The sequence below is a fragment of the Protobothrops mucrosquamatus genome, unplaced genomic scaffold (assembly GCF_001527695.2).
Source record: "Protobothrops mucrosquamatus isolate PMUCROS unplaced genomic scaffold, P.Mucros_1.0 scaffold78, whole genome shotgun sequence".
NCBI lineage: Eukaryota > Metazoa > Chordata > Lepidosauria > Squamata > Viperidae > Protobothrops > Protobothrops mucrosquamatus.
The window spans coordinates 1863780-1886179 of record NW_015386455.1 but is presented as its reverse complement, the minus strand read 5'-3'; the positions used below and the strand labels follow the sequence as shown (position 1 = coordinate 1886179).

The window sequence follows — 22400 nt, the reverse complement described above, 5'->3', positions numbered from 1 at the left end:
AGAAATCTATGGCAACAGATATGCACAGCACAGGTTTTACGCATAAAGGTCCTTTCAGCTCACCTGATTCTGGCAAGGTAAGAGAGAGAGAGAGAGAGAGGGAGAGGAGGAGGGGGAGAGAGAGAGTGCGTGCGTGCGTGTCCTTCAGTCTTCCAAGAAGTGATTTCAGTAAACCACCCATAAATGAGCAGCACCAAGTGAGACTCAACCATCAGTCATTCCAAGGAGAGAGAAGCATAACTCATCGCATACGAAAATTGAAAGATCAAACTCTTCTATAGCAAATACTCCAAAAGACTTTATTAATACCTTTTCTCATTTATTCACATTTTGGAATTGCTGCACAGATAATTAACTTCCTAACTTCATTCCAACATTTTTGGTGAAAAAAGGAGTCCATCCAGAATGCCATAGTCTTCATATAAAGATGATTTAGTGCACAACTTTAATATAGTTTAGAGGTTACAATAGGCAGGCACCCATTTTATTATATAGTTTATACATAATTGCAATGCAAAACAGCTTTCCAACAGTCAATTACTTAGAATTATTTAAGTCCACAAAACAAAACAATATTTAATTCTTTTCCAAACATAATACACTACAAAGGAAATACAAAAACAATAATTCCAATTTGTTTAGGAAAAACAAATTGGTTCTTCAACATTTCAAGTTATTGTATAACTCAATGTACTTACAGCGCAAATTTATTATATCCCACTGAATTCAGTGAGACTTATTCCCAGAAAGACGTATAGAGAAATGAAGCATTTTTCACAAATTCTTCTCAAATGACGGTGCAAATTTCATTCACATATATACAGAGAGGATGATTCCTTTCTCAAAATTCCCTTTATTCCATACAAGATATTTTGCTTCCGGTTGCTATCAGAGTGCTTCAAAAGAACAAGAGGTACCACAATGTGATTACAAACAGACTAACAATCTCTGACATTATTTTGGCTATTTCTCCTACCCACCCCATCTGTTCTGATTTTCTCAAGAGTTTCTTAAAACAGTAAATAGATCCAACTCTTTGGAGTAACAAAACCCAAGTAAAGTGCTTGCTACTTATTTTGGAATCCCTTTAAAAGCATAGCTGTTGGGCATGTGGTTTTGTACTGCAGGTACAAAACCTACAGTACAGGTACAAAACCTGCAATATAATTAATTGGACCTATGAGAAAAAGGCATGAAATCACATCAACTGTGGCGATATAGTTCCAAACAAACACACCTCTCAGTTCTTAAAGGCTCCATATTTGCTGGCTTTAGCAATGAATTCCTTTAGCAGAGAACCATCCATTTGCCAGAAGGCAGCTGTCTGGGTGACTTCAGTCAAGTGATTGATACAAAACTTAAAGCAGAATTCTTCTAAATCCTAGATAGAAAACAAAAAAACCTTTACACCTATTCAAAAGAAGTTTTAAATCAAAACATCCAATATTACCAATGCTGAAGAAAGTATTACCAACATACACAACTTTTGTTATTTTCAAATAGATCATTCTGCCACTTGTTTTAGCCACAATAGAAAAAGGAAATATTTTCATTTTACCCATCTTAAAATCTTTTTCCATGTAGGTGGAAACACAATTTGAAGTAGGTATAAGTAGCTTTAAGTGATCACTTTTTAAGTACTTTATTTTCAGATTCTATTACTTTATCTTTCAATTACAAACTACTTCAAGGTGGACTATCTGGATTGAAAAAATCTTATCAACAAACAGGTAATGTATTTGGTATTAAAAAGAGAATAAAATTATGATGGGGCAATTTTTTCATATTCTTAATGCTGCAGAAAAACTACCTTTTTAATAGATAAATCATCCCTAAAACTTCACATATTTTCTCTCATGACACACTTGGAACAATTTGCCATAACACTGGAAAGAATTCTTTGGGCAGATGTGTCTGTTCTAGCTCCTTCTCTTCATTTCCACCACTAAAATGCTTATTATTTGATAATGCATGAAGAGAATTGTGATGGCCTCCAATGGTGGTTTACTATGTGTATAACACAAAGGAAAAAAAGCCTGTACTTTGGCAATGAGATATACCCACATCTCCAAGGATGTCGTGGAGTGAGCCCTACAAAGGAGTTTTGACACTCATTGGGGGTGCACAGCATGAGCTGAATTACATCTTAGACTCTTATGTAACCTTACATTATGTAAACAGGACTGCATTCCACAGAGCCCAAGACTCAACCCCTTAGTCTTGAATAATGTTATTGCTCCTGAGGTAAAGTCCAACTGGTCAGAAAGTAGTAATATGGCTAGACACTAAGTTGAGTCTCAAATGCTAAATCACCCAGGAATTCACAGAATGCAAACTGATGAAGATACAACATTGCTAACAAACCAATTTTTGTCATTCTAATACATTTTGTTGCTCATGTCTATCACCCAAGATGACTCTCCAAGTATGTCTTCATATATTCACCTCAAGACATTATCACCCAAATAAATACTCCCAGGATAGTACTCTAATTTCCCACCAGTATTCATCCAATATATATGCATACAGAGATACTCCTTCTGACTTCCACCTCCCCTCTTAAAAGTCATGTTGTGCCTGGGCTGCTTCACTGCTTCCCTAGCAATTCCCAAGGCGCATTGGAGAGGGCAGATTTTAGGGGACACCTAATTACCTCTGCATCATAGCGCACTGCTGCAGAGAGCAGCGAGAAAGCATTCTCCACTGTGATTCCTCTTTTGATGAGATGCTGACACAGTTTTTTCAGTCGGTTTTCACAGTATGATGTAGCTAAATCCAGAAGCCCTGAAATTAAGATTTTAATTAAATTAAGCAGAATCTCATTGCACACTGATCATACAGTATAAAAAGGTACATTGAAAATGTAAAGTCTTTACACATCTTAGGAGGCAGAGTTCACCAGAAAAGGCTGTTAAACAGAGACAGGCATATTCAGTCCACTGTCCCTTTTCACCCGGCTCTGGCAGCTTAATGGAAGGTAGACTGAAGAGGCCTGACTGATATGTTCTTTTGATCTCTTTCCGTTAACTGCTTTGTGCCAGGATGTGGACAGCTCCTACAACTAATGCAATATACAGTCATCTAATGTGCAAAAGTCTGAGTTTAATTCCCAGCAGAAAGCCTGAACCCATATCTTATATCTAATCGGCAAGGTACAGACACAAATTCAGCAAAATAATGGCACTTTGGTGTCTCAGTTCACCATAGAACAGAACTGCAAACTGAAAAGGCAAGATAGAGGCACCAAGAGTTGCTAACATCTGTGGTAAGATGATACCATCTCCCTCTCCCACTGAAAAATGAAAACAAAAATTTATCCTGGATACTTAATTTCCCAACATATTTTTGCCAAAGATTCCACTACTACCTATAGCATCTTCAGGTGGCAAGTCAACATTGTCGGTGTATAAGTACTCAAGAAAAGCACGATACACTGGGTAGGAAAACTGATCTACATCTATCACTTCCTTCTCGTCTTCATTCCAATAGGACTGGAACATAGTACGGAAGTGCTCACATCTGCAAGAAAAAACACTGATAAACTTCCTCCAAATTTTTCACATTACATCAAGAACAGAAGAAATAAAAGCTTAGCAACGGAAGTTCAGTCCCAACTGTGATTATAAGTTGAAGACTACCTGTACACCACAAAAGAAGTGTCAGCATCTTATAGACTAAAACTGATACATTAAACTTCCAAAATATCTTTTTTTCTGTGGAGTATTTGGTGTTCTCCGAGTATGGTTGTTTGCTTGCAAACATTTCATTACCCAACTAGGTAACATCATCAGCGCAGGTGATTTGTTTATATACAGTAGCTTGCTCTGTTAGTTTTGGTGGGGATGTGATTTTCTCCCTAGTAGTTCCCCAATTAAAATATTGTTTTTGGTTTGTTTGATGATAATCCCAGTGTTAGCTGCTGAGGAGGATGTGTCTTTGACTTTTTGTTTCCTTCTTAGCTTATTTCTCTTTTGAATGGTTATAAATATGGTTTATTTTTATTTGTCTGTTGATGGCTGATTTGTCTGAATGCCAAGCTTCCAGAAATTCCTTAAGTGTTTTTGGATTTAGTTTGGTCTACCTTTACCTTTTTTCTACATACTGATTTTTCAATCAGCCTAATTTTTGATTTTTATGAATATTAATTTGGGTCAGCTATTCAGTATTAAAAATTCACATATCTTTTAAAAATACCAGTTCAATCATATTCACAACAGTTAACATTGTGATTCTTCCTAATAGCTATGAGTAATTAAAGCTATATTTTATATCGAGTATAACTATAGCCTCAAAATGAAAGTTTATCCAATGCTTTTAATTTTAATCAAATTCAAAGTACCTATTGAAGTATTAATCCATCCTTAATCTTATTTCAACATCTATCACATATTAGGCAATTAAAAAGAATGTAAAAATGGCAAGTTCATTAAAGATGCATAACAAAATATAGTAGCTAAATTAGTAAGATGATCTAGGCATTTCTTAACCATCTGGATGATTAGTTATAAACATTACCTGATTTTTAAAACGGCTTTATGTACATAAATAAATTTTCCATCCACTCTAAACTTTAGATCTGATGTTTCAGGGCTATCAAATTCTTTCTTCAGAGACTCTGTCACTGTTAAAAATTCCTCATGCTCTGTAAAACACCAAAAGAAATAAGAGTCTATTCATGCCAGGATTCAACAATTTCACACACAAAAGTGTATAGTATAGCTTTCATCAACACACTACTTCATTTAAATTTATAATGGAAATATGATGATATCAACCTTATCAAAAAAAATTGTGTTCCATGTAACTGGGCAGATCTGAAATATAAAACAAGTCTGATTCTAGAAGGGAGTAATTAAAAACAGAATAATGTGGCACCTTACGTTTTAACAAAACCAATACAGTTTAATATTTGGGGTACTATGGTTCCCATCAGAAGCCATGATTCATGGTTTTTTTAAACTATCAGTATTTTGGTATTTAGGTAGGTAAATCAGATTTGTCATAAATTACACCATTCTCCCTACTCTTCCAACTGCCTGCTGTACAGGAACAAGCAGCAGCATGTGAAAAGCCCTTTGACTCGTTCACAACACTTTAGTTCCAATTTTTTATAAAAGTCATAACTTTGATTTTTATGGCAAGTTAAATTCACTATATTCCAGCTCTACAAACAGGATAATTTGATGAGTATTCTGTGAACATTATTTCCTGATCACGAATGTATAAAACCTCAAAAACACAAAAAAATTATATGCAATATACCTGCATATAAATTCAGACAAGTTATAGGCATTTCCCACATCTGTCCAAGAACACTTAAAACGGTTCTGGGAATGAGGATTGTGTGGGAAAAGTGCTACTGAAAGCCAAAGCCATGAGTATTAATACTATTTTTATTGCAAGATCACAGCCTTTTGCAAGTCTGAAAGCACTTCCCTTCTCCCCAGTCTTTATATACTGGAGAAGAAGGGAGGGTCAATTGTGAGATGCTTTCTCAAACTCCATTCTTCGTTGAGGCTCTGATTTTGTTTATAAAAAAAAAATTGTCGAGACTGCAGCTCTTCCTCTTTTCTGTCAAGATTATTGTCACAGGCCATTACAGGCCTCTCCCACACAACCATCCATGGCTATCAGAAATTTTCACTTTTGCATCTGACATTAAGTGAAACTAGCTCTCACCAACGGAGAGGAGACGCCACATCACAGCAGGAGTGGAAAAGCAAGCAAACACATCATCTGTGCAGGAAAAGTGGGTAACATGGGGCAGGACCACCGACTGCCCCCGACATTGGCCCCACATGTACACTAAGCCACTCTGTGTCTTGGCAGCAGATGTGTGAGTAGAATGGCAAGCGGCAATCTCGACGACCCTACACAAGGACAAAAGCAAACCACAAGTATTCAGCCGCAGAGATGTCACGTTTGTCCTGTTGTTCTTATGCTGGCTAATCATTTGGTGGCTGATTTTACTTTCACTATCATTTTGTTCCAAAACTCAGTATAGTCTTGAAGGTTAGTTACCTCCCACAGATAATATACTTACCGAGTAAAGAAAATGAAGATAAAAACGTATAACAAAAAATAAAATAAAGCAGAATAGAATAGACTAGAATACGTAAGTGACCTGTGAGCTCTTATACATGGGAATGTACGTTTCTGTGACTAATAATACAAAAAAAGATGCTGTGACCCTAGAAAGTATACAGAGAAGAACAACACAGATGATAAGGGTCTGGAGGCTGAACTAATTAACAGTTAAGGGCACTAGGTATGTTTAGCTTAGGTATGTTTAGCCTTGTTTGTCTTCCAGTACTTCCAGTCACAGAAAAGAGGAGGAGTCAACTTATTTTCCAAAGCACCTGATAAGACAAGAAGCAGTGGGGAGAAGCTCGTTAAGAGAATTCCAACCTGGAACTAATGACAAACTTCTTGCCACCAGGTGTAGTGGATGCTTCATCATTTTTCAAAAGAAGATAGGACATCCATTTGACTTGGATGGTATAAAGCTCCTGCCTTGAGCATGGGGTTGAATTACTAGGTCCCTTCCAGCCCTATTGTGAAGAACTCAGTTAAGGACCTGCCTTTCCTTCACCATCTTAATCCTTTCCTCTTCAGATTCAGAGAACAAGTTTTTTCCTATGTGTGTGTGCTAATGTTTGTGCTTACAAACAATCCATAAACAGAGTCACTTGATCAAGTTGGGCAGCTATGGAAATTGAATAAATAAATAAATAAAACACAAATTTTCTATATATTTTTCAGATTTTTTTAAAAAATATTTCCCCATCCAGCTGTCTACAATTTATTTAAGCAACTGGTGGGTGATGGTAAGGATTATGGTTCCATATATCTTTGGGCATGTGGGATATAAAATAAGTAACTAAGGGGGCCTTGCTTCATTGCACTTGTCAACTTTATCTTTATCTTTTATTGATTTGATGGCAATTTATTTGACTGTTGGGAGTCTCCCAGGGGCACCCAAGAAGCCCAAGGCAGCTGATAAATAGCTTTGGAGATAAACTGTTTCTTAGGGTTCAACTTTTTCTCACAAGAAAAAAAGAAGCTGGTGAGAAAGATTTGAAGAGTGGGGAATGATGACTGGTAATTCTAGGCACTCTGAAGCATTGAAATGCTTGTCCAAATGATCCTGGGACAAGACTCTTGAAATATCCCTGGGTGGCCCCTGGCTACAGTCCAGAGAAGATGGAAGTTGGCTGCAAGGGAGAGACAGCCTTTGGGGCAAAGGAAATCAGGTGTTGGCAGCCCAAGAGAAATTGCCTGATGGCAATTAATATCCTAGCTCAGTGATGGCGAACCTTTTAGAGACCGAGTGCCCAAACTGCAACCCCAAACCCATTTATCGCCGGGTGCTGGGGGGCATGGTCAACTGGGTGGCCGTGGCCGTGGTGGGTGTGGCCACCTCAATGATGCTTGTGGGGGGAGGGATGTCTGTGGGGGCCGGGCAGGGTTAGGGGAGATCCAGGGGGTCTCTGGTGGGTGGGGTGGTGGGCCGGAGGCTCATGCTGCAGGGTGAGGTGAGGCGAGGCAGGGCGGGTGTGCCAATCGCCACGGGGCAAGGCAAGGCGAGGCAGGGGCTGGAGCAGCTGCTGCCTGACACCATCGGCCCCCACACACAGAGGCCAGCAAACGCATGGGGGCTGACAGTGTCCGTCAGTAGCCACAGCCTGCTGGCTGTCCTGCATCATGGCAGCCCCATCGGCTGGGCAGAGACGGTCCCGGGATAGCCGGAAAGGAGCCTTCACCTGGTGCGGGCCCTGTCTACATGGTGGCTCTGTTGGGGGCAGCGGCTGCTGCTCCTCCTACTGCTTTTTTTTTTTTTTTTTTTATTTCATTTATACCCCTGAGCCCCTTGACTGGCCAACCACACAGGGAAGCAGGAAGCGGCGGCAGTGATCCCTGCATCGCCAAGCTCAGCCAGCAGCAGATCTGGAAGCGAAGCTGTGCCGCCCATCCTCGCGCTGGTGGAGGCAGGATGGCTGGAAGGAAGCCCTTGCCCGGCCTGGGCCCATCCACTCAACGGCTCTGACGGGGGTGGCTTCTATTGCTGCTCAGACCAGTTAACCATGCAGGGAAGCAGGAGGAGGTGGAGGGGTAGCCGGGGGTCTGGAGCTGCCTTGGTTGCTCGCTGGCAGCCCGATGAGGCAGCAGATCTCACGCACCAGCTGTCCCTCCTTCCCTGCATGGTTGACTGGTCGGAGCAGCAGCAGAAGCCGCCTCCGTCAGAGCTGTCGAGTGGATGGGCCGGACTTCCGGCCATCCCGGCGCCGTCACCGCTCGCACCAATGGGTCTCCATGGCCAGTTTGCCATTATGCAGGACAGCCAGCATGCTGTGGCTGCTGACGGACACCGTCGGTCCCCATGTGCTCGCTGGCCTCTGTATGCAAGGGGCGATGTTGTCAGGCAGCAGATCTGGAAGCGAAGCTGTGCCACCCATCCTTGCACTGGTGGGGGCGGCAGCGGCGGGGGAAGGCCCGATCTGGCATGTGCCCACCTGCTGCTGCCCCACATTGTCCCGCATGTGCCTCCGGGCTGTGCGTGCAGGACGATGTGGGGTAGCAGCGGGGAGGGAGGGCATGCGCTACAGCTCACCTTCGCCTGCCACTGCCTCCACCAGAGCGAGGATGGGGGGGAGTCAGGAAGAGGCTTTTTGTATTACATGTTGGATTATTCCCCCTGAACCCAAAGCCTTCATTAACAAATTGCATGTACCAATCTGTTTTCCAAAGCCATGAATTGGAGGTAGCTGATAGAACAACCCTATTCCCAGCTCACCAAGCATTGGCTGCAGTGGCATTTACCTCTCCTTTTCCATCATGATTTGCACTGGGCTGAGATGGTTGCTTTTGTTGCCAGTCCCCAACTGCCCATAAGTGTTTGCTCCCCAGGCATACAGTAAACCCTCATCTGTTAGTGCTAGCGTGTGTGCATAGCCACAGACAATCTGCAAATAAGTTTGTAAAGAAGGCAGGAGTTAGTATACATACCACTCCAGGATAGCAGTGAAAGGAGTTTATTCACTGAAGCATAATACAAGCTGCATGCTTGATGTGCTAGAAGAGAAACCCTTATAGGAGGCATAAAAGCTTCAGTTATTATTAACAGTTTTGTACCATACTTAGGTATCAATTGGCTAGTCTCTAAAGGCTGATTGGTAATTCTTCAATACAAAATCTATACCACTACTAGGGCTGTGCACACTTCCACAATTATCAGGGGGAAACGACCTCTAGCACAGTGGTTCTCAACCTTTTTAATGCCGCGACCCCCAACCGGTCGTAAGTCGAGGACTAAACCGGTCGTAAGTCGAGGACTAAACCGGTCGTAAGTCGAGGACTAAACCGGTCATAAGTCGAGGACTACCCAAACGGTCGTAAGTCAAGGACTTTCCCTGCCCGGGAGCACCGCCCATGCGTGGTTCCGCCCCCTGTGCCGGCTGAGGCGTAGCTGGCAAGCGGCAGAGACTGAGCAGGCCGACCACCAGCTGGCCCAGCCCAAGGGAGGTAAGGCACCCGCTGGAAAAGGGAAAAAAATGGTGGACAGCCTTGCTTGGCGACCCCCGTGAAATGGTCGATCGACCCCAAATGGGGTCCCGACCCATAGGTTGAGAACCGCTGCTCTAGCAAACACAGCATCTTTTTGCTCTTCATGAAATCTTTTCCAGGCTCCCAGATGAGACTGAAAAAGGATAATTAAGAGTCACCTTCATTTTAATGGGTGGATTCCATTAGGTAACAGCTTCCTTTTACAATCTCAAAATCTGGAAAATGTAGGCTGCCTTAATGAAGAGCAGAGATGAGGCATTTACAGGAGGTCTGCAGCACTTACAGGTAGTTCTTGATTTAGAACTGCAGCTAAATGATCATTCAAAGTTACAACGAACTTGAAAAAAGTTAGTTGCAACCCATCCATGAAGTTATGGCAGCTGCTGCACCACCCTTGAAGTCATATGTTTGCATTTTGGGTGCTTGGCAGCTGGTTTGCAATTATAGCTGTTTGCAACATCCCACAGTCATGTGATCCCATTTTGCAACATTTTTATCATTTTCCAGCAAAGATGCCATTGGATAAGCTGGATTTGAACGTATGACTATGTGACGCAGTAACTCGCTTAACATCGTAAAAAGTTGTATAATTGAGTCTGGTCATGGTAACTCAACTTACAACTGCAATGACTTATGACCAGCATTCCTGGCTCAATTATAAGTTGAGGACTACCTGTACCCTTAATTGTTCCTGCTAGTGCCTGTTATTACTGAAGCCAAGACAATCAAACATGCTGGAAAAGCTGAACACACAAAATATTCAAGAATGTGTACACTGAATGCCTGCACCACAGCTCTGATTTTGTACTTCAGATACTACATGTTGTTTATTATGCAGATTCCAAATGAACAGCAATTACTCTGCCAGGCAACAGCACAGACCAATCAATGCTCAGTTCTTGTCACAAATGGCATACTTAAGCCGTAGAAATTCATCAGAGCCATCCATAATGAACAGAAGAGAAGGATAAGATTTCTTATAGAGTATGATGGGCAAAAGATAAAGGCCAAGGGACTAAAACTGATTTGGCTACACCTAATTTTGGTCAAGCTTTCAGGAAACTTTTCATTTGCTCTAAATATTCCAAGATCATTCTCCAGGATCATTTAAGAATGCAGCTGTCTGCACAGTTTAAAAACAAAACATTCAACGTGCATAACTTCCTATCCACTTATTAAAAATACAGAACTGGAAGAGATTAGTTGGGTAGAGGTTACACTGCTCTTTTCTCCTTAACAATGAATCTTCCCAAGATTAGGGACAATTTCCCAACAATCATTCAAGAAACAGAAAACAAAGATCTCTATACTCACCTGCATTACACACACCCCTTGAAGAGCTGCCACCCGGCATGGAGTTAACTGATTGCCATTATTTCCCAGACCCAGTTGTCCATTGCCATTGTAGCCCCAGCCATAGACCTGGAGTGAGAAGGAGGTTAATTAACCATTTACATTATTTGTATCCAAAGAGCTCCTGTTCTGGGAGAATAGAATAGAGCTGGAAGGGAGAAGCAGGAGCTCAAGCAGGAGAACCTACACCATCTCAGACAGGTGAATGTTTAGTCTCTTCTTAATAATCTCCAGTGATGGAGCACCCATGATTCTGGGGGTAAGCTGTTCCACTGGTTGATTGTCCTCACTGTCAGGAAGTTTCTCCTTAGTTCCAGGTTGCTTCTCTCTTTGATCAGTTTCCAACCATTCTATCTCATCCTTCCCTCTGGTGCTTTGGTGAACAACCTGGCCCCTCTGCCTTGTGGCAGCCCCTCAGATACTGGAATACTGCTATCATGTCTCCCCTATTTCTTCTTTTCTTTAGACTAGTCAAACCCAGCCCTTCTTCGTATGTTTTAGTCTCCAGGCCTTTGAACATCTTAGTTGCTCTTCTCTGAACTTTTTCCAAACTCTCAACATCTTTTTTGGGATATGGTGACCAAAATTGGCTGCAGTATTCCAGGTGTGGTCTTACTAGGGGTTTTATAAAACGGTACTAATACTTCGTGTGATCTTGATTCTATGCCTCTGTTTATACAACCCAGGATTGTATTAGCTTTTTTGGTTGCTGCTGCTGCACACTGCTGGCTCATAGTCAAGTGATCGTCCACTAGGACTCCAAGGTCCCTCTCACAGTTACTGTTTTTAAGCCAGGTCTCACCAAATCTGTATTTGTACCTTTGGTTTTTCCTGCTTAAATGTAAGACTTTGCTTTTCTCCACACTGAAACTCATTTTGTTGGATAGGGCCCATTGTTCAAGTTTGTCAAGATCTTTTTGGATCCTGAGTTTGTCTTCTGGGGTGTTGGCTACTCCTGTCAGTTTGGTGTCATCTGCAAATTTGATGAGTTCCCCTTCAATTCCCTCATCTAAGTCATTTATGGAGATATCGAAGAGTACTGGGCCTAAGATGGAACCTTGTGGTACCCCACTGCTTATTTCTCTCCATGTGGATGTAGTGCCATTGAGGACTACTTGTTAAGTACAGTTTGTCATCCAGCTACAGATCCATCTGGTAGTGATGTTGTCTATTCCACCTTTTCCTAGCTTACCAAGTAGGTTATGGTCTACTTTATCAAATGCCTTACTGAAATCTAAGTATATTACTGCATTTCGCTGGTCTACTAGTTTGGTCACTTTATCGAAGAATGAAATAAGATTGGTTTGGCATGATCTGTTTTTAACAAACCGGTGCTGGCTACTAGTTATGACTTTGTTTGCTTCTAGTTGTTTGCAGATCTGTTTTTTATTATCTTTTCTAGGATCTTCTCAGGTATTGATGTTAAACTGATTGGTCTGTAGTTTCCTGGGTCCGTTTCTTTTTCCTTTTTTGAAGATGGGGAGCACATCAGCCTTTTTCCAATCCTGGTACTTCCCCGGTGCTCCAGGATTTATGAAAGAAGTGATAAACTAGCAGAAGTTCAAAAACTTTGAAGTATAATACACTGAAAGAAACCTGATTTTAAAACAAAATGTTGTACTCTTTTCTTTCTCATTTCCTGTGTTCATAAATACTCTATTATTTCAGAGGAGAAATCTTGATTTTATATTTTTTACAAGGGTAGAAAATGTTTCCCATATTTTACAGGTTATTTTGGGGTGGTGTAGAAGATTTCCTATGAAACAGAAGGATTGGATCAATGCTATTCTCCATTGTGGAAGATAAGCAGGTGTTAATAGTATGATCTGCTTTCTATTTGCACATATAAGACAGATATTCTATATCTACGCTTATAAAAGGTTACTGTACTTCAGCACTGACTGTGTTTTTTATGCAACCATCCCTGTTTCTGAACCTTTTATCTGTATCACTACTCGTAACAATTAAGATAAAGAGAATTAGCATAACTTCCTAGTTCAACACACGCAGAGGGGAGGATGAATATTGGCATGTTAGAGACAATACCTCACTTAAGATACCTGGAAGGAAGACTAACTGCTATTGACAAGAAATGTCATTGGGCTGTCTCTAGGTGTTGTACTCTAGCAACAGTGCCTTACATAAAGTATCTTAGGCAGTAGTTCAGCTGGCTAAGTTATGATTTAGGAAGATGGTACGCAGCTTTCAGCCAGTTCCAGCTTGTCCACTATCATTCTGGAAGTTTCTGACAAACTGAAAGAACACAGACAGGACTATTTCCTTTTCATCTGTAACTGAGTTTATTCCTAGTAAAACTTGTTGGCATTCACACAAGTTTGAGCTTATTGTCACTGAATCCTAGATCTGGTAGCAGCACTTCTTAAATGGAAATGGAAATAAACAAGGCCTGTACTACTTGGAAAACAGCCCTGGGATTTTTGGATAATAAAACTATAGAGCAAAGAATGATAAGAGATGTAAGTCAAAAGGCCTCACAAATTGGAGACTAGCCATCTTCTCTCAGATATTACCAAGGCTGTAGAATTTCAGAGAATTTCTCTGAATTGCCCATATCTACTTCTGAAACTATTTTAATTGGACGTGTGTTTAAAGAGAACAAAAAGGTAAGGAATCAAGCCAGTCTCCAGAAGAGCAAGATCAACATTTGTCTTCATTCTGCAGTTCCTTAGCTCATCTCCCCATATCACTCATTTCTATTTTATTTTTGGGTTCACTTCAAATGTACTATACCTTCTCACACAATTGGCTGAAATTCAAGGCTTTGAGACAGAAGATTTTCTCACTGAACAGAGATAGACATTTGATGCTTTAAAACTTCTCATAATTTTTTAAAGCAATCTTTGTATTTTATTTGACAAATATTCTCTTTTTAAGCATTTTTTTCCAAATTTAATTTGAAAACTTTGGAAGGTTTAGGTAATTCATAAAATCTGTGCCAGTTCATATCTTCCAGAGAATTTTAAAGGATGCAAGGGAGGGAAATTGACTGAAAATTGCCCCCCAGTTCACCAATATATGCCATTTTCACTGCCACCAGAAAATCCTCCAGAATTATTGTCAGAAACAGGCTCTAGTGAGGAAAACAATCTTGCGCAACAAAGTAAAACGTAATCTTGACCTGCGGAACAGGTAGATGAGGTTCTTGTTGTTGTTTTTTAATCCCAATAACTAAACAAGACTTTGTTGTACGTTTTCTATGAAAGGCTTATACAGGAACACTTCTGTCTGCAGAATCAGAGGCAAATGTAGAAGACCACCAAATGCTTACCTCCCCATTATCTATGACCACAACAGAAGAAGTTTGACCGCAGGCAATGCTGACTGCTACCTTAGCCTGTAAACAATTGGAGACTCTGCGAGGAGTTGGCTGATTTGCAGTTGATCCTGACCCAACTTGTCCACAGTTGTTATAGCCCCAGGCATATACCTTTTAATAAAGGATGAAAAGGGAGAGACACCAAGAAACATACCACAAACCTTACTACATGAGCAGAAACATTTTCCCAAAGCATATACTGTTTAACAGTGCAGGTACCAAAATAATTCGTTTTATAAGCCACAGACAAGTAGCATGGCCATTTATGATATACTTCAAAATACTGATGTGATTATTATTCTAATTGCTGGCAACACAAAGCCATTGATATGGGAGTCTCTTCTAACACACTTGGCTAATGAAAGAGTATACATATTACCTTGTACCATATAATGCTTCTAGGCAAATCTTCAGTTAGAAAGCGAACATTTTTCTGCAGGAAATTAGGGACCCAATCAAGAGGGATCCCATTTGGAATCAATGCCTGTTACTACTTTTTTTCCCTAAAGACAGACACTTTAAATACAGCTTTACAAGTTAAATGTTCAGCCCTGGATGAAGGAATGGCCCAGATTCACTGGATAAAGGAAAAGGCAGACATCAGCTTTGAATTGTTTGCCTTCCTCCCAATGCCAGACTGCATTTTTCTCGGCTTCTAGCATTCACTGGTAGAGGATGGACAACACAATCTTCCTCCTCTGATTTTACCTGACTTCTCATTCTAAGGTAGGGCCCATGCATTAGAGATGGGTTGCCTTCTATCCACCAAGTCTTTTCTGCATTTTTCAAAAGGGAAAAAAGGAAGGAAAAGAGAGGTAACTGTATTCTACCTTAAAGAAAGCCCCAAATATGCTTACAGCAACATGAGGGCACATTTTCTTTTCTTCCTAATTCTTCTTCTAACAAAAAAAAATCTGATAGTACAAGCCTGTGTGCTTATTACTGTTAGATGGCCAAATTCTTATTACTAGAGGAGGAAGAAGACAATAAAAGAACACACTACACACCACTATGATGCATGGGAAGGAAGGAAGGAAGGAAGGAAGGAAGGAAGGAAGGAAGGAAGGAAGGAAGGAAGGAAGGAAGGAAGGAAGGAAGGAAGGAAGGAAGGAAGGAAAACAGAAAAAACAGCCTTCAACTCATGAACAATGATAAAAGGTAAACTGCTTGGCAAAGGTTATAGAACTTCCGTACTAGGCAATTTTCAAAGATTTATATCTGATATCTTCAAAACTTAACTGTAAACTTTCAAGGCTTGAAATGGAACAATATCCCCTTTGTGCAAAACAACAAACCCTAGTACCTGTCAAGTATGAAATTAAAGAGGCTGTCTCACAAAAGAGACCCCAATGCTTGACAATGTTGTCCCAGAACCAGACACTTTCCTTAAAGGCATAACCACACAATTTAAAGGAGCCAAGTTCCAAATTTCTGCATCTATTTTTCTGAAACTGGACCTCTTCTTACTAAAACGGGTCTAGTATATCTATAAAGTTTATTCTATCCAGCTGAAAAATTAGAAATTACAGCACTTATTATTTCCCAAGCAAAGGGGAAATTCAAGCATCATTATTTCAAGTTTCATTTTTGAATCAGAAAGCCTCCTATTGAATCAAAAGAAAATAGGTCACTGTCTCACAGGGCACTGCATCAAGGAAGCCCATTCAACTTCTATTTTTATAGATGAAACCTTGTTCTTTTTTATTGTTGCCACTGAATATTTGCACAAAATATAAAATCCCCATGAAATCAGATTGTCAACAGATAGCTGATTTCCTCTATAAAGATAAGAATTTTTATTGTTAAGATAAAATCTGAAATATTTCATTAAGAAAACACAGATTAATGGTAGTATCAATACCCTTTCTTCAAGGACAATTTTCAAACATTTACCAAACAAAAGTACATTCTTAACAGCAAAAACCCGAAGAGCTAGTTAGAAAAGCAGAACTTACATCTCCATCAGCGGATAATGCAAGAGAATGGTGGGAACCACAAGCTACTTCGGTTACTTTCTTAATGAGCAAATTAGTAGAAATCTGAATAGGCGTCACACCCTGGTTGGTTGTCCCATTCCCAAGCTGACTATATCCATTATGTCCCCAGGCATAAACTTCACCATCTACCCAAGAATAAACAAAAGTAACGATAGTGAAACATGCAATTAGGCAACATTTGTACACCTACTCAGACAAAACAAGTTTATTGTATTTTAATAGTCACTTTTATTATGCTTGGTCAAATAGCCAGTCAGATATGTACACTAAATTTGGCTTTTTTATCTACCTATTATGATTATTAGGGTCATTCCTCTAATTTTATGGGAGGATAAGGCAGTGGTACTAAAGAACCTGAATGAATTGGCATTATTTGACTGGGAAAAAGTTAAACAGCAATTAGCATGCACATTAAACGCGCACACACGTTCTTTCTGCAGTGTAAAGAATGTAAATGAGCAATATACTCTCCATTTTAAAGCTTATCACATACATTTATCCATGTTAAACATCACAGTTATTTTAACCAAGGAACTTCATTATACAAAGATCTGACTCTCTTGAGAAGTTTATAATGCTACAAAAACTGGAAAGAAAGAAGAAAGAGGATGACCAGAAACAAGACGGATGGTTGAACTTAGTTGCAACAACAATGGGTGCATGGTTGGAAGATCTGGAGCTAGGTGGAGGACAAATCATCTTACAGGTGGGGGACAAATCATCTATTGGTTGATAAGAGTTGACAGCAACTTGATGGGATATAATTTATCAATCAACTAAAGGAACTTAAATGAGCATATGTTATCCAGCATGATGGTAAATTAAACTTCCAACAGGCTTTAAGCATGCACCTACTTTAGTTTTAAAAACCTAACTTCTAAATACATGTTGACACAAGGAATGTTGTCACACCATATAATATTTAAAAAAAATTAAAAAGGAGTGAACATTCAATTTCTGTCTCCTGTGGAGATATAATTATGCTGCCACCACCCTATGATCCTCAGTCACTGAGAGAACCTCACCCAAAAAAGATGCAGCCCCTGGCTGCAAAAGGTCTGTCCAGCCTAGTTCAGGAGAAGAAAAGTGGCAGATGCAATTCACACCGAGATGACGGGCCCCAGTGACAGTGGGCAGACTCCCTCACTACAACCATTTTTGCATGTTCCAGTTCCCTAACTAAGAAACATGTGCTTAGATTTGCCTCTCTAATACTGCTCAGAAAAAGTTTCCCACCTTCTGTACTAAGGATCACATGAGGCCCACTTCCATAGCTAAGACTGCAGATCCTCTTTCCACATAAACTTTCAAGTTTTTTTGGTACAATAGTACTCTGATTATCTCCAGTTCCCAGACAATTACTGCAGTTTAGTCCAAATACAAAAACCTGAAAAAAAAAAGCAAAAGCAATGAGCTGACATGGATATGTTCATTTATGGCACATTAAAAAATAATCTAAATTGACTTTGTGGTATATAACAAGATTTGTAATGAAACCAAAATTTATAATAAACATGGAATAAGGTACGGATAGAAGATAAATCAGGTTTAAGAGTCTATACATTATTTCAAATTCAGGCAGGCTATTTGGAAGTGTCTTGGGCTTAAAACAGTTTCAAGCTGAAAATGCTTCCAAATGACCAATTGACTTTTTCTCCGTTTTACTTTGAATGGTGGAGGATAGATACATAATGACATAAGTGGGTCTGGATATTTATGATCTTCCTATCAAACCCAGGGACCATCAATATTCTATCCCCTCAGAATGAAATGCTTTGTGGTTGAAAGGATTGAAATTTACATTATGTTATAATCTTAAAGAGAATTTTTATAAAATGATATATTGTTGGTATCTGTCACCAGAAAAATTATCTAGAATGTATAAAGGTACTGAAAATTTATGTTGGAAATATAAACAAGAGGAGAAATTTTATTATGGTTTATGGATGTGCAAAAAATAAAAAAATGGACTTAATTATATATATTAGTTCATAAGATTTTAAAAATTATTATACAATTGAAAGTAGAGGCTTTGCTTTTGGGACTGATCAATAAACACTTGGGAAAAAGTCATGCAACTTTTTCATACATGATACCTGCAGTGAGATTTATATACACAAAGGTAGAAAAAAATTGTCATTAGCCACAACGGAGGAATGGATGGTGAAGATGGGACTTGCTGAGATGACCAAATTGACAACTTTAATCAGACAAAAGATATTATCTAAGCTTAATGCTGACTAGAAATCCCTTATGTTTTTGCATGAAAATAGTTTTGATGATTAGAAAATAACACAAAAATGTAAGTCATGGTTTAACCATAGAGTAACAGAGTAACATCTATACTTACAACAGTTATTAAGAAAATCAGAAGTTAACTTCTTTATATTTTTTTTCTTGCTTGCTTTTTGCTCCCCCCCTTTTTTTCCTTTATTCTAAATACAGGTAGTCCTCAACTTACAACCATAATGGAGCCTATCCATTACAGTCATAAACCATGATTGTTGTTAAATGAGGTGCCCATGTTGTTTAATGAGGTGCCATGTTGTTAAATGAGGTGCCTTGTTTAACCATCCCAATCCCTGCTCTTCCCTTTGCAGCTATTAAGTGGAACACAAGGTGCCTTAGAGATGGGGGAGGGCCTGGGAAACCTAGCACAGGCCCAAGGCCCGCACTGCAGCACCTACCAAGCCCAGTGGATATTTACAAAAAAATGGACATCCAATCCCACAATTAATATGCTAAAATAAGATTTCACTGAAATAAATAAAGAGACAGCATCAATTCAACTGGTTGATGTCAAAAGCCTCAGCATATATTTCATGTTTAATATTTAAAGGAGAGACCAGTAGGAATATTAAAGCTATGGAGGGAAGGGCGGAGGAAGAAGAGGAGGAGGAAAACTGTTGCCAACAACTACATGGACAGGCCCATCAGGAATTAAGCTTAGTCTACAGAAACTATATCTATCTGAAGTCTTGAATGAAAAAATAAGAGTCGTTCAGTATGTTAAAAAACCCAGTTCTTTGATGGATTTGTTTAAAGACCAAACCTTCCATGCAAAGTATTTTATTGCTAATAAAAAGCTTTAAAAAAGGTGTGCTAAGATGTCATCTTCTACAGTGTAGCTGCAACATATCTTTAATAGTATCAGTTCAATATTGGGCATCATGCTTGGAAAAACATGGCATAGCATGTCTTTGGCATAACATAGACCCCAATAACATTCAATATCCAGCAAACTGTGCATGAATGAGATTTTTATTTAACTGATTTGGGGTTGCCACCAAAGTCTCCCACTAATCTTGTATGTGTTTTATGTTTAATTATTTTCTGTGTTTTCACGTAGCAAAATAGCTATATGTAGCTACTTTTGTACAAAGTAGCAAAGTAGCTTCCTATAGCAGAGTTTGAAGTACTTTCTTAACCTGCAGTGACTCATAACACTTGGATAATTATTCATTTTAAGATCACTGATCTAATTTTAGTTTTTATTTATTTCAACTTACAGAAAGGAGAGTTCCTGGCTGCTTTCTGGTTTGAAACCAGTCAGATCTTGTAAAGTTGCCCTTAATATATGGGTGAGTGACCAAAATATATTTTATTTAACACCTGATGCAGACAGTAATAACAGTCCCCATACAGACATGTCCTTTTGTTAGAGGACAGAAGTGTGTCTCTGTGATTTGTATTCTAACATGTAAAGTAACTTGCTCTTGTCAGGTGTAGATTACCTTGGAGAAGCAATGCAACAGTCAACAACATGCTTCAAGCCCAAAAAAGAAAGAGAAAGCTTGAAAAGAAACTTAAGCTGACTTAGCCTTAACTCCTTTGGGAATCAGAGGAAGGGAAAAGCAAACACGACCAGGCATTTCAAGATTCTGTTGCTATTGCCTATCTCAGTAAAGTAGAGACTGATCACTCTTGAGCGGTCTGTTTCCTGACTTGGCCACCTTGAAGGGCTGAAGGAGGTTTGGCCACAATAACCTCCAAACTTGTTTTAAAAGAAATAACCTCAGGTGTTAAAAATTGTAATCTTTAATGTGAAAGAGAACATTCTTTTGTATTAAAAATCATTAAGTATATTGAATTATTATATCTAAATAAAACTAAGTCACAATTACTTTTTTGTTCCACTCCTTTTTTCATATGCAACACCTGGCCTATCACTCAAAATTTAAAGATGCCTTTCAGCACAGAAAAAGATGTGTGCATTGGCCCACTCTCCCATAGCAATGTAAGAGTAAGGCAGCTCAACATACATCCGTATTTTGAACTGGGATTGTCTCTCTCTCTCCCTTTCCCTTCCGTCTTCTACCAAGTCATTAATTTTCCAATGCTTCTCAATCCTCCCACTGTCTATCTGAATGGACTCTAGCTTCCTTCTTTATTGTCCCACCATGCATGGTCTGGATCAGCCTCTAGACCTCCTGTCTGCTTAAAACTCCATGGATTCCTGGAATCAAGCTGCTTAGAACAAGCTACTTCTCTCCCCCATCCCACCTCTAAACAAGAAATGTCACACAACTCAAGCATTAAACAGAGGCTCACAGCTTAAATCCACTGACATTAGTGGCCCCTCATTAGTTTTCTAGGGGACCATCGACACTTTAGGATTTTTGCAGAAAGCAACTCAACTCAAGTGTCTTTTAGTCCCACTCCAGAACACAGCAGTTTCATCCTGTGGTCTCCTCCTGCTAGACCTCTGCTGAATAGAGAGGGAGGAAATAAGTTCTTTCATGAGAAATTCTTGGGTACCCCCAACAGCCAGAGAGAGAAGGCACCAGGTTAATTTCCAGGATGTTAATGTATTGGACCAGTTGCAAATCCAAGGCACTGAACATCTATGCAAACAAACTACACAGACAGGAAATCTAAAAGTAAAAATCACAGAACAGCCTTCCCAACCCTGATTTTCTCCTTTCCTCCTGGTATGTCCTAGCTGCAGGCTACAGTACTTTGTAAAAAAAAAAAAAGTGCAGAAATGGAGATGTGTGGCAAAGAAAGAGCAGCAATCTGGACTGGACTTCATGGGAGAAATTCATTGCACCCTTGGCTTCAGATTCAGAATGGAGTCCTATTGTCTATTCCCTGATGAAGCCCTCCATAGAGATATGAACACAGGACACCTTCTGGGGAAAAAAGGGTTTTGTTTTGGAGTTACAGAATTTTTGTTCTGTAATTGTATACAGGATATTTGAAAGCAAATAAAAGTAGAAAGTGAATCCTACCTGTGGCTACTTATTTTATAAAACCTTGTTTTCTGAGGCAAGAGAAGCATATTTGCTCAGTGGAAAGTACTCTATGCTCAGTTTTTTCCCCGGTCACAAATATTAATTTTAACAAAGAACAAAGAAACTGCAATATTCATCTTCTTTAAACTCTGAGATTTGTGTTTTAAATACTGATTAATTATACAGGTATGCTATTGCAAACTTAAAACAAAAGTTTGCTATTTTTATATTACCAATAGATATTAAAACAATGTTATAGGCCAGTGGTTCTCAACCTTTTTAATGCCGCGACCCCCAACCGGTCGTAAGTCGAGGACTAAACTGGTCGTAAGTCGAGGACTAAACCAGTCGTAAGTTGAGGACTAAACCGGTCGTAAGTCGAGGACTACCCAACCGGTCGTAAGTCGAGGACTTTCCCTGCCCGGGAACGCCACGCATGCGTGGTTCCGCCCCCTGCGCCAGCCGAGGCGTAGCTGGCAAGCGGCAGAGACGGAGCAGGCCGACCACCAGCTGGCCCAGCTCAAGGGAGGTAAGGCAACCGCCGGAAAAGGGGAAAAAAATGGCGGACAGCCTTGCTTGGCGACCCCCGTGAAATGGTCGATCGACCCCAAATGGGGTCACGACCCATAGGTTGAGAACCGCTGTTATAGGCAGAACACATCTATGTAAGTACTACCTACTACTTACCTCATCACTGTGGGTAATGTATATAGCTTCATTGGCAGATGTTCCAAATACACATGCTTTTCGAATAGTTGCAATTTCTTGAGGTGAAAGCAATGTAAATATAGGCCACTTCCCGACCTCCATCATAATTTTGCTGGAGGAATATGTTATTTTATCTGTCATTTAAAATGGTTTCATGGTATTCTCTGAAAAAGAAGGGAATCAATCAAGTATGAATAAACTCCATTT

General features: G+C 39.8%; 1 protein-coding gene across 1 annotated transcript in view; it reads right to left on the bottom strand.

Moving 5' to 3' along the window:
* Positions 1-280: 280 nt before the first annotated feature.
* RCBTB1 (RCC1 and BTB domain containing protein 1) overlaps positions 281-22400 on the bottom strand; it is a 28728-nt gene continuing 6608 nt past the window's right edge. Inside the window, exons 3-14 of the mRNA XM_015812321.1 lie at positions 22173-22357; positions 17488-17638; positions 16210-16376; positions 14207-14365; positions 10879-10986; positions 8821-8963; positions 5680-5870; positions 4516-4642; positions 3368-3519; positions 2654-2784; positions 1238-1381; positions 281-896 (exon numbers count right to left, since the gene is read on the bottom strand). Of these exons, the coding sequence (XP_015667807.1) occupies positions 1241-1381; positions 2654-2784; positions 3368-3519; positions 4516-4642; positions 5680-5870; positions 8821-8963; positions 10879-10986; positions 14207-14365; positions 16210-16376; positions 17488-17638; positions 22173-22334 (1632 nt within the window). The 5' untranslated portion in view covers positions 22335-22357 and the 3' untranslated portion in view covers positions 281-896; positions 1238-1240. The remainder of the gene's footprint in view (positions 897-1237; positions 1382-2653; positions 2785-3367; positions 3520-4515; positions 4643-5679; positions 5871-8820; positions 8964-10878; positions 10987-14206; positions 14366-16209; positions 16377-17487; positions 17639-22172; positions 22358-22400) is intronic.